The 13,412-nt window shown below is 37.5% G+C and overlaps 1 protein-coding gene across 1 annotated transcript; it reads left to right on the top strand.

The window, feature by feature from the left end:
- LOC102688828 (probable glutamate receptor) lies at positions 1 to 12,283 on the top strand. The gene is made up of 11 exons (XM_069183920.1): positions 1 to 103; positions 1,034 to 1,116; positions 3,417 to 3,433; positions 4,135 to 4,188; positions 4,590 to 4,769; positions 4,922 to 5,148; positions 5,523 to 5,620; positions 6,999 to 7,216; positions 8,006 to 8,225; positions 9,050 to 9,294; positions 10,113 to 12,283. The coding sequence occupies exons 2-11, from the start codon at positions 1,050 to 1,052 to the stop codon at positions 10,209 to 10,211; spliced, it is 1,425 nt and encodes a 474-aa protein (XP_069040021.1). The 5' UTR covers positions 1 to 103; positions 1,034 to 1,049; the 3' UTR covers positions 10,212 to 12,283.
- The last annotated feature ends 1,129 nt before the right edge of the window (positions 12,284 to 13,412 follow it).

The following is a 13,412-nucleotide window of genomic DNA, read 5'->3' as shown; positions in this document are numbered from 1 at the left end:
ATTGGACACCCCACTTTCTCAGGGGGGTCTTGATACATCATTTAAACCTCACTCTAATCCTTCACTTGAACACTTACAGTTCAAGGCACAGACAATAGTTAAGGTAAGAAATGCTTGTTTTCAGTGGGATGGAGTCTGCTTCACACTAACTGTACTTGATATACTGTAAACAGTGTATGGATATATATTAACAATGAGAAGTCATCGAATTGTGCTTTTCACCTCGGTATTACTGTTTAGCATCCTTTTGCCCATAATTTGGAATTGCACAGTACGAATTATTGTATTGTAATTGTACCATGTTATATTGTATACTGTATTTGCACCACCACTTGATACAGTAGGAGTAATATGGATAAAGTACTCTTTCTGAAAACCTCAACAATCTAAATGATTAATTGGCATGTACTGTATGTTAAACCATCTAGAAAACGTCAACCATGAGGTTGTCTGTATTAGTATATCTAAAAGAAACTATTATATTTGGACAAGTCAAGTTCTTGTTTTATATCTCAGGTGAAATTAATGCAACATAAATGTATTATAAATGTGAAAGTGACATGCACTGAAAATTCAAATTGGTACTGATATCACCATTATACTCTATAAATTCAAAAATGCGATTGCAAGCAGTATCTTGTAGTCTTTCAGTGACAGTACTTTTTGAAACAGACTGTAAGCTACTGTTACATTGGTAGTAGAAAGCTGAAAAACCTGAAAATGTGTATAACTATAAATAACCATACAGTATAGCGAAAATGTCAAAATAACATTGTCATTAAAATAATTGCTAGTGGAATTATTTAAGAGTATTAGTACTTTTTATAGTTGCAAATATGCTGTTACTGTAATCATTGACGTGTACTGATGAATATGTCATGGTCAAAATGATTAGAATTCTGTAGCAGACACCTGAAATGTCTACCTCTAACTGTAACGAAGACCTCAGAATTTTTTAAAGATCTAATTAAATTCCTAGTCACTTTTGAATTAATTTTACTAAGGCCACTCCTAGTAACGCACTGTTTTTTAGGTCCAGATTGATTACAATGAAGGGGGCTACAATGCTGTTCCTGTGCTCTACTGTCCTGCTTCTAGTTGAATTCTGCTTTGCAGGTAAGCCTTCTAGAACAGGCATCATGAGCAGCAATCAATGAAGTTATGTGCTGAAATTTGTGAAATGTATTCTTTAAAATCCTTAATAGTCTTGAACATCTCTCGCTGGTGCTGCTGTTTGGGCGCTAGTGATGGCTTACAGGCTAAATAAAAAAGGAAATTATTTCAAAGGACAGGAAGAAGATTTATTTAGCATTATTTCTGATTTGCTTTAAGGAGCTGTTGAAAATGTCTGTCACTGCATAATGTTTGGCTGCCAATCCCTGTACTTTTTAGCTACCCTGCACAGATGCCCCTGGCTACCTTTATGATTGTGATCTCCAGTCTAAGAAACTGGTGCTGTAGTAGTGGTGATGGTAGCTCTGGACTTGTAAGTGGAAGGTTATGGGTTCACATCCTAAGTGGGCACTGCTGTTGTACCCTTGAGTAATGTCCTATACTTCTCTCATATTGTTCCAGTAAAATGCCCAAGTCAAAAAGTGGGTATAAATCTAAGTTACAATATAAAATGTTGCGATAAAGGCATTGCTTAAATAAGTTAATAATACTTGTCTATTTGTAATAGATTTTTCTCAAGCTAAATTAAGCTGGGTGCATTTTAATGAGTTAGAAAATTGGAGTGCATCAGATCACTGTGTTTTATTGTTTGAAACAATACAGTAGTGTTTTTATTTTGGCTCATTCAGTCGCTCATATCCTGTCTATGATATTCAGATTAAAATGGAGAGGCCAGACATCTTCAGCTTGTTGCTGATGGAGAAAGCGGTTTGGGTTTACACTGAGGAATTTCCGCTGGGCATAGCATCAGAGTATCAAACAGCATCCTGTTTGGCACACAGCATTTTGCTGGGAACTCAAAAGAGACATTAAAAAAACAAAGATAGTAATAAATCAAATCCATCTTTGCTGCCTAACTAGCGGCCAATGTGCAAGAGAAAAAAAAGAATGATAGGGCTTTTAAGGCTTGTAATCTGTCATATTTTGAAAAGGAGGCAATGATGCATGTCAGCAGCTCTCCATGATACTGACAGACCCCTGTGACTGTGTCTGCTCTCTGGCCTGTCTTTCTGACATGCTGAATTGACATGGCCAATGGCATTGGTCACACTTTGTGGTAACGAACAAATGTCGGTGCCGGAGGAGCTGCACCGGCCGAGCCAAACGGGCTCCGTTTTGGCAAGGCCAGTCCTCGGGGGCGCCGGAACACATCGCTGGCTGGCCCCCTCTTAAGTACCGCAGCGGGAGGAGCACAAGGATGTCAATGCAGGCCCTTGTTTGACCCTCACGACTTCCTTGTGAGCCTTTTGTACAGCACTAAGAAGTGTTTTGGCCGAGGAGAGAGGGGCTTCGGGGGGAAAAAAATGCCGAAGTACAAGAGTGTCTTTGTCTGTGCCTGGTAAAGTAAGGAATTAGCAACCCCCACAAGGAAAATAAAAGGCACAATAATAGCCTTTACAAAGCCACAACACAGTTAGAGGAAATTATGCATTAAAAACAGATAATAACTTTAAACAAACCATTTATAAAGCTCGAGAGGCTGGAGACTGAATTTTTTGTGTGGGAATAATGGGAATAATGGGCTTTTGAAGTCTGTAAGTGCTTTTCTTCTTTGTTTACAATTTATTTTTGTGTGTTTGTTACTCTTCACCTACACCTTTGATCTGGTTTAACCATTTCCCTTACTATGGAAAGCAAACCAAATGAATCACTTTAGAAAGTGACAGGACAAATACACATAAGAAAACCACTATATATGCAACCTTGAAAGAGGTCTTTAGACACTTCTTTTGGAAATAGAACAACACTGAAAGGACTCATCAGGTTTAATTCCAGGTGAATGAAAGTCAAGAGCAGTCCATGAATGCATTGTGATTTAAAATTTTAATACAAAATCCACAGGACTTTGACTAATATCTTTTAAAAGATATTAGAAAAAAGTTGATATTGACAGTGACATGAAAATAGCCCATTCAATCACAGTGTCTAGCACATCTACTGGTTTTGTTCTTCTCTGAAGGCTTGTTGAGATGAACACTGTGCCAAAACTACCATGAAACCTCACACCCTTAAATATTGTAAGATGCCTCCAATTTATTAAACAGTTAAATACATGCTTAATCCATTAGTGGAAATTCTACTGAGGAATTTAAGAGTGAGTCATTCTGCATCCAATAACATTTTATGCTAATCAAACATTACATTTTCTCTGTGTTTAGAAAAGGTCACCAATTCATTTGTTTTATTTGTTAAACTTCTCCATTATCAAAGTATGGGTATTAATTTTGTTCTCTCCTTTTCAGGGTCTTCTGACTTGAAGGTATAGTAAGCGCTTTGTTTCTGGAACACATGTACTTTTTATCTCTTCTTGTGTAACAAAAGAAATTGACTGTTGGTTACAAGAAGAGATTTTTAAATGTAATATGATACATGACGTCAACAGACACTAAACTGAGACAGCAAATATGTCTTGTAATACCCAAAGCAAACATATACACACATTTACATTGGTGTGTTTAATATACAGTAGTGCTATTTAAATTGAAGTTTAAATTACAATGTTCCTACATCATCAGGATATGTCTTTCAGGTACCCGTTTATGAGTTTCTGTTTAAAAAAGTATCAGGTAATTTTGCAGATTCCTAATTTGTCATTTGACTTTGCTTTTTATGTCTCAGTGTGCTTTTGCCATGATAAAACAGGGAAGGACAAGATAGCATTTAATGACACAGAGAAATACAAGATCAGAAACATGGAGATCAGAAACATGGAGATCATTCACAAGGGGAATTTAAACATTCTCACAGAAATTACAGGGTCAAAGACACAACAGTCATAAGATATGATGGCGGGTGAATTACTGGACATACCAGTACAACCAAATGAGATTACAAATACAGATATGCTGTATAAATATTTTAAAAATCTGTTGATAACTGAAATGTGTTTCAGTATGGGTAAGAGGGACAAAAACAAATTCTACAGACTAAAATCCTGTTCTGTTTTTTTCCGTCTTCCAGGATAAGAGCAGAATGAGACGAGAAGTGAAGGCATTAACAGTCACCACTATAAAGGTAGTTCATGGGAGAATACTTACTAAACAGTTAAGAAACGGTAGTAATGGAAGAATCTTTCAGGGAAAAGTGTTTGTTAATTGGCCTATTTTAATGAATGTGACTTTTTAACATCTCTTGTGCCAATATGAGTCTCGCAGAAAAATTCAGTTCATACTACTTAAATTTCAGTTTTCGCCTGTTGATTTACCTTTTTAAAAATGACAGTGACAAATGATGGGGTTTCATCGTTGAGCCAAATTTAAAAGAGACATTCTGGTCAGTAGCTTGAACAATAACATTTTATAGTGCTGTAAATTAATTCATTTCCAAGGATCTGTGAGTAAATTTTTCATTTGTGAAAAAACAGGATTGCCATGGCTTAATGCGCTCTGCATTTCTGCTGTGCATTTCTTCTACAGCAAGAGCCATACACAATGGAGAAAGGCACCGAATTTGAAGGCTTCTGCATAGACCTTTTGAATGAGATCGCCAAGAAACTGGACTTCAGATACAACATTAATCTTGTCAAGGACGGATTCTATGGACGTCAGGATGCGGAGGGCCACTGGAACGGAATGGTTGGGGAAGTCGTCCGAGGGGTGAGCATCGGAATGACTCGACCCTCCGTGTGGCCAAGAGGCTGGTTTTCTGAGACACTTTTCAAGGATAGAAAAGTGACCGAAAAAAAAAGTTTTAGAAAAGCTTTGAGGGCTAAAACTGGCCGTTGTCAAGTTCTTCCCTGTTCTTCCAGGAGGCAGATCTGGCCGTGGCTCCTCTAACTGTCACCGCAGTCAGGGAGAAGGCTATCGAGATGACCAAGCCTTTCATGCAAACTGGCATCGGAATCATCCTGCGCAAGGATCTGGTCACCTCAGAGGCGAACTTCTTCGAGTTCCTCAACCCTTTCTCCAAGGAGACCTGGATTGGGATATTAATTGCTTACTTAGTGACGGCATTCTGCCTCTGCATTGTGGCCAGGTACTACAGTCAACCATGTGAAAATGCAAATGTGCCTCTTTTTTAATATTCTCTACAGATCTTCTCCACAGTTGTACTTGCAAAAACCTTGCATGCCATTTCATCTGCCTGGGTAACCTTTTCTCTCCTTGTTCAGACAGCTGTGGTTTTCACACCTGTCATTCACTGTTTCTGAGCCCTGCTTTACAACTTTTCTTTTGCTGCTTTGAGTTCGATTTCTGAATGTACAATCGAATAAAATAAACGTACATCTAAAGTGCAAGGAGGGTGTAGGGTGCAAACAAAGTGAAAGGAGACACAGCAAAGCTAGTCGTGCTGTGAGGTTGTCCTCCATGGCCTTGTAACATTTCTCTGTTGGCTGTGCTGTCATTCAGGATGAGCCCCTGTGAGTGGAGCGAGCCCCAGAGTGAAGACAATCACTTCACACTCCTCCACAGCCTCTGGTACGCCGCTGGAGCCCTGACCCTACAAGGTACCCATGAATGCCTTGTGTGCTCTGGGTGCATGAAAGAGCAGATTCTGACATTTCCAATGGGCGTCAGCTCAGTGGGGAACAGTGCAAGACAAGGCAAACATGTTATAGCGAATTCATTCCAGAGAAAACAAAAGGGGGTGCAGAATTTGTTTTCGTCTTCTTCATGGTCAAGAATTCCTTGTGAGGCTGAAGGAGTGCAAATCTACGTATATGCATGAGCATCATAATAATAGAGATCGATTCATAAACTTACACTGTGTGTGCATTAGCAGAAGTAGTCGTGACGTGGTTTTGCAAAAGCTTGTCTTGTTTTCTTCACTCGTGCTAAATGAACAAGATATGTCAGACAGATTGAGCTTTTGGCTGTGTGCAGTATGTGAGCTGTTTTAAGAGGAAGTAAGTTGGTGCCCTTTAATCTCAAATTAAAAAGGTCACTCCAGGTTCACCTCAGGGTGGTAGCTTAGCAACTGACAAGAAGATATAAAATTGGTGTAGGTTTATGACATATAAGGGATTTTTGGAGATTCCTAATTTGTCATTTGACTTTGCTTTTTATGTCTCAGTGTGCTTTTGCCATGATAAAACAGGGAAGGACAAGAAAGCATTTAATGACACAGAGAAATACAAGATCAGAAACATACTGCACACAGCCAAAAGCTCAATCTGTCTTGTTCATTTAGCACGAGTGAAGAAAACAAGTAGCTTAGCAACTGACAAGAAGATATAAAATTGGTGTAGGTTTATGACATATAAGGGATTTTTGCTTTTCAGTGTAAGTTACATGATGTTATCTTTCCATATACTGTATATACAGTACACACTGAAAACTGTTGATACCTTTCTATCTGTACTGCGAGAGATGAAAGAGCCTCCTAAGGGCTATAATATACTTTTCTTTTAACTATCTTTTCACCTTAAGTTTTTGGCTCATTATTTCTGCTTCTCTAAAGGAACCTTTTCCTTTACCCAAGACTTTAAGACAGAGGTATACAACTGAATTTCACCTGGAAATGAAACAGGAAAAGATAGTGTTAGCACATTTTGTGGTGAGCTTAGATAAAACATTAAGAAATATGTATTTAATTTACTGTACACATGTATATTGACAGAGGGAAAACATTCTGCTTTTATGTCTGTCAGTATAATTCACAATGAATTATTGTACAATGTGCAATTAAAAATGTGTTTTCTCAAGTGTTACTGGTGTGTGGATATTTTAAAAATCAACCTATAAAAATAGAATGAAGAAGCGTGAAACTATAAAAATTGCTCAGAAGTGTATTTTAAGTTAACTTGCACAGTACATTTTATAAGTTGTGCGTCAAGTGTTTGTTTTTTAGAAATTTAAAGGCATTATTTGTTTTTTGGTTATCAGGTGCAGGGCCACAGCCAAAAGCCTTGTCTGTGCGAGTTATCAGCACCATCTGGTGGCTGTTCACAGTAGTGCTCCTGGCTTCTTACATTGCCAACTTCAGCTCCATGCTGGGCTCAGACACCACCCAGTTCTCCATCGGGAGCTTCGAGGACCTGGCCAAGCAGGATGTTATTGAGTACGGAACACTGCGAACTTCCTCCACCCTCGCCTTCTTCAAGGTGAATAAATTCTCTGTGGAAGTGCTTTGTTCATGGCCTGCGGTTCTGCCACGTGTAATTAACCTTTTCTGACAGGTACTATTAGGCATCATAAAGGGCACAAACGTAAAGATGCCTTTAGCTCGTCATGCTCATTTTGCCCTTTTCACCACTGTCACATGAATAATACGAGTCTTACAGGGAACAACCTCCAAGGATGGTGCCCTTGAATTCCCTAGAAACCCCTTTGGAAAGGGACAATTACAGTAGCCAATCCAAATCAACCCCAGCTTGCATGGCTTTCTTTTGAGAGTAGGAGGAAGCTGGGGTATTCAGCAACAATGCACTCAAGTATGTGAAGATCATTCAAACTCCAGGCAGAGAGGCACCCCAAGACAATCAAACGCTGGGGGTTCGGTTTGGTAGTTCTAATCATCATGCCTTAGATTATACAGTATGCCTATAGTCTACAGTGTGGACGTGAATTCACAGCTCTCCGGTTAGGAGTCCGAAGCCATAACTGTACACGAAGCTACAACTGTATGTCCTTATAAATTGCACCAATGGACTTCAGCTGCATTAGACATATTTGCAGATCTAAACATGAAGAACTGATCATCACATTGCTCCTTTCATGCAGTCTTAACGCAGGAACATTTTACAGTCATTTTCTTAATCATCTTTGAATAATATGAGGAATGTTAATGTTAGCCAGTGGCAAACTTTTTTTTTTCATTGCTGCACTTTAGATTTCCCATGTGTTGATGCTACACAGTGATAAATGTGTTTCTTGCTTTTTAATACGTTAAGAACTCCAAGAACCCCACCTACCGCATGATCTATGAGCACATGGAGAGGAGGCAGAGTTTTGTGAGCTCAATGGATGAAGGGATTCGCAGGGCCCAGGAAGGGACCTTCGCTTTCATTGGAGAGTCTGTGTCTTTAGACCTAGCAGTAGCCCGATATTGCAACCTCTTGAGAGTGCCTGAAGTGATTGGGATGAGAGGCTACAGCATTGCAACTTCTCTGGGTGAGCTTTTTCATCAGCATTATTCCCGGTACAGCAGACCAAGCTGTGTTAATGGTAACATTAATAAAATGATAAAAGTGTAGAGAAAAAAAGATAAACCATAAATAAATCCTGTGTAAAGACTGGTAACAGCAGCTGAAATCAGTCTCTTTTCTTCTTTCATCCAGTGCCCCATTTATTATGTGTGTACATCTACAGAACAAGCTCCATTTTATTCTAAAAATGTATTTCTATAAGATATATGTTTATACAGTAATAATACTTATCATCAAAATGTTTTCTTTAATTATCAGGATGTTATTCCCAAATTTAGAGGTTCGGTAGCTTTTGTGTGGGACCTCAGAAACAGGATGGAAAATAATTTTCCCTAATAAATACACGCATAACAGAAGATACTGTAGGTAATAGGAAACGTACAGTAGTTCAAGCTCAGTACAAATACAATACGATATATTTTATTTTTATATGAGTAACATGGAAGTATTAAACATCAGTACAAAATGTAATGTTTAATTATAACAGTCCACCATTATTACAGAATAATTACTACTGTACAGCACAGTTTATATGATCATTACTGAATTACAACGAATATACAATGCATTATACAATAATGATATCTGACTGTTACACCAGTGTCATAAAGCACTGTCATTGCTGAACAAAAGAGCTATTCTACATCATGGTTCAATATCATTACTGATTGTTCTTCTTGCACAATACATTCTAAACAAGTATTATTATAGATGGTTATTAGTTTATAGAATGCCTTATAATCACAGTAAACCTATTATAAGGAGATTAATTTCTAGAATTATTTGAAGGCTCTCCCTTGGTGAAGAACCTGAGTGTGGCCATTCTGGAGATGAGTGAATCAGGGGACCTAGACTACCTGCGGAACAAGTGGTGGGCCAGTACCTGCCTGCAAGGGGACGTCGAGGGCTCGCCACTCAAGCCTCACAGCCTGGGGGGCATCTTCCTGGTTCTGGCTGTGGGGCTGGCTCTGGGGGTCTTCCTGGCTGTGCTGGAGCTGGCTTTCAAGTCCAAGATGAGTGCGGAGCAGCAGAGAGTAAGTTTAACCTGCACTCTCCCGCACAAACGGTATTTCAGAAGCTAGCTACTGTCATTTCACTGGTTCTTTTTGAGAAAAGCCAAACTGATTTTAGACATCTAAGCTAATAAATATAGCATGCTTTTAGCTTTTTTTTATCTTTCTATATGTATATTTTGGATATTTGGCTTAATAAATATCTGGGTCATCAGTATTTCAGTGAAAGGGAGTTATTAGTTTTTGGGCTTATATACTGCTAAAGAGTAAAGTTTTGTTGCTTCATTGACATGCACTGCACTGCTTCATTTTTATAGCACTACAGGTTTTGAAACCCTCTCCATTTACGAAATTAACAGTTTCACTTTGATTAAAAAAACATGTTTATTGTAGCATGGTTTGCATTTGGGAAGGCCCGCATTTTAATGGGATCTGTCTTTTATACAGCACTTTGACTGGGCAAGATGAAATGCCATAGAGAAAATGATTTCAAAAAGCTGTTGCCTTATTATTCAGTTAATTTTTATTGCAAACTGTACATCCACTGTGAAAAATGTAAGCTTAACCAATTACAAAAATGTAAGCTTAATGAGTTGAAATGAAAAGATCCCAATTATAGGTGGAAAAATACAAGACAATTATTGAGTCAAGCATATTGGATAAAGGAGTAAGATGTGCAAATGCCAGTTAAAATTGCATCTTGTCTAACCTCGATGAAACTGAGGGGTTTTCAGCTGAGCTCTTATTTTCTATAATTTCCCAGTGCCTTAGGAAATGGGAAGGAGATGTCACTCTGTGTTGTTCATAGGCCACAGATCTCCTTTTCCTTTTTTTTGCAGAAAGCATGCTGCTCTGTTTTCTCTGATGAACTGAGTCAGCGCTTCCGAAGCAGCACTGTGAAGAAAACCCAGGAACCCTCAGAGAAGAGCAAAGCATAGAAAGCTCCATGGTTGATTTCGTACTTTCTTTTATTTCACATCACACCACAATTAACATCTGGTAGGCAGGATAACTAACAGTGGCAGAAATACTGGCTGTCAAGTTCTCTTTATTTTGCTGGTCTGTCTTCTAGACTATGCCACAGGAATGATAACTTTTGCCACCATTGGGGAAAAAAAAGCCTTTTCCACTGTGAAATGTTCAAATATGTTGACATATAGTCTTCTCTTTGTAATTGCCATGCATACAATATACTTTATATTTACCTTAGCTTAGTCAATGTATTGTCAAAACAAATATCTTTGGGTTGTTGAATCAAGTGTTCTGTATTTTTCATACCCACTCTAAGCCTCCACTTCTTAGTTACATATGGTGAGTCACAGGTCACGGTACCTTCCTCCACTCAAGCAGGATATACAGTCTCTGTTTCTGATTGGTAAACTGTTTCATTTGTATGAAGACCCCCCAGAAAAACAAACCATCTGAAATAAATTCAGATTACCTCCGAAAATGGAAACTTATGAGCCTTCTCAGGTTCCCACACATCCTAAAAGTCCTGGGAAATATTTATTCATTTCCAGGTCTGGAAGATTCACAACAATAAATTTAACTCCAGTGGTTAAACTATGGAAAATGAAAGTTGGTTGTGAGAGGCAATGACAGATGTTTCCCTTGTTGAATTTTTGTAGAAAAGTCATGGAAATATTCCTTGTGGGATAGTTGGAACCTTATTTTCTGTTGTAGTTGTTTTTGGTGATTTGAGATTTGCAATTTAAATTGATTTTTGCTATCTATACAGGAAATAACTATTCTTTTCTAATTGTATAAAAGTTTATTAAATTCCCTGCCCCACCTGACTGTTAATATAATCCCTGATGCCTCTACTGCCAGGTTCCACAGACACATTCTGACTTGCTGTGTCATCTCAGACTGCCAGGAAACAGGCAGATCTTTCTTTTGTTCAGACTCTTAATCATTTACTGCCTTACTAGAGATTATTTTTATTTTTGCTGTTGTGGCTACATTCAGTACAGTATGTAAAATCTCCTTTTGGTATTGTTAGAAAAGTTTGGAAGCAATTCACTGGCTAGTAAAGAAAATCTAGGAAAGACATCAATTAAAGAAAGTTGTTAATAAAGAATTTGGCTGTTATCATTGGAATAATATTGTAAAAGGGGATAATATACAATATAAAATAATCTGTGTTGGAAATATTCTAATTATGTGGACCAGCATTCGGAACTGGGTCTGCTTTTGAATGTTTTTACTGCTACTTGTTATATTGCAATTACTATCAATTAGGTGATAGGAATCATGACATGGCCATCAAATATTCCTTAGACATAGCCTTAATATTTACTGTATGTGAAACGTGAATGTAGTCTCCTATGTGTAGTTAAAGTTTTATCATTCTTTCTTATGTTATATTCATGTGCGAACATATTCATGTGCCAGTCAGAAAGGGTATCAGGCTTAAAAGCACACTGCATTGTTGAATGCTCTGCACTGTAGTAGTTTTCTTAAGTTTGTTTCTCCTCCCTTATTATTGTAGTATCTCGTTATAAAGCTGTAGTGTTCAATAACAACTCTGGCTGAAAATTATCAGAGGCATTACTTTCACGTTTTAAAACTTATATCCAGGAAATAGTTCTTAAATGTCAGTTTTTGATAATCAAAACAATTATGTGCTAGTATGAGTACATCATTTTTAAAGAAATACACTCTGACGTCCTTGCTTCATATTGTTGTATTAATCTCACTTAATGTACAGAATATATATACAGTAATGTTACTTTAGAAATAAGAATTAGCAATGAAATGTACACCCATCACTTGTTGTTAGACATTTAAAAATAAGAAGTAAAGGATTCTTTCTTTTAAGTAATTTCAACAGTACTTGTTCTCTTAATTTTTATGCTTCTTAAATAAAGACAAGATCTAACAGACATATTTGTGTTTATTGACATAATTAGAAGACTCCTGGCCTGAGACCAAAATGTGTATATACAGTATGTACAGTAAGTTGTTCATTTTCCATTTCAAATGGTAATAAATCATTTTCCTTACCGCATTTGCACTGGGTGTTAGATTCATTTGAAATTTTACATTAAAGCAATTAGTTTTAAATCTATTATAACAGAACTAACTTATATCAAAGGAACGCATCTTGAACTTCATATGCTTAGTAAGGCTGCAAACTCTTACGGCCTTTGGGAAAAGACACCTAAGGAATTTTACAATAAAGAAAACTGGGATTCAAAAAAACTAAGGATGAAGGAACACCAGCATGATAAAAAATCTGAAACCCTGGCTTGAAGATGGCAAATTCAGCAGTCCAACAATATTAATGTCTTAACATCAAAAAGTGAAATGCAGAGTTTCCTGCAAAGCTTTAACTTGAATGGATTGTGAATCTGTCTACTTTTATTGAGTGAGCAAGATGCCAGATTGATGAATCTTGACATCCTGGATTTAATTGGGGGAAGTCTCACACCAGTTGAGCAAGACTTCGCGGGTAGCAGAAAGAACTGCTGCTAAATCACTGCTTGTGTGAACTTTTATTTTACAAAATTAGTTATGTAACAGGTGTTACAAAGGGCTAGAACTGTTGAGGCCCAGAGGGTTACCATAGAAACAATTCTTAGGATTTAAGGGGAGCTGATGTAATCACCTATCTGATTTTGTTTCCCTTTTCCATTATGTGGAACCTTTTAACAGATTCAGCCACCAGATGGACAGTGGGAGATGACTGGTCTCCACCCTCTGTCTTCAAACTGAAGAGTGTAGAGGAGTAAAACGAAAATGTATCAGACACTTTAATGATTAACGCGTTAAACACATGGCATGATGAATGATGAAATCTGGACTGTAAATCAAAATCAATATTTATTCATAACTTTTTTCAATTTGTTGTATAAGTCATAAAGAGGTGGATCTCTGTTAATTATTGTAGATGTCATTACAAATATAAATACATTTTCTATGAGAACATAAAGTTACAGGCAGCAGAAGACCAATGGGTCAGACTTGACTGTTTTCTAGTAGCTTAGTGGTCTAAAGATTTCACCCACCACCCTTTAATAGTAATAATTACAATAATGACCTGATGCTTCTGGAAGTTTCATGTTTATACAACCATAACCAGGTGGGTTTCTGATAATGAATGAATTGAAAGCAGTGCATTTTCATGAACGTAGAAG

This window comes from Lepisosteus oculatus, chromosome 25 (genome assembly GCF_040954835.1).
Source record: "Lepisosteus oculatus isolate fLepOcu1 chromosome 25, fLepOcu1.hap2, whole genome shotgun sequence".
In the NCBI taxonomy this organism is placed as follows: Eukaryota; Metazoa; Chordata; class Actinopteri; order Semionotiformes; family Lepisosteidae; genus Lepisosteus; species Lepisosteus oculatus.
The sequence above is the reverse complement of the archived record's forward strand: the minus strand, read 5'-3'. Positions and strand labels throughout refer to the sequence as shown.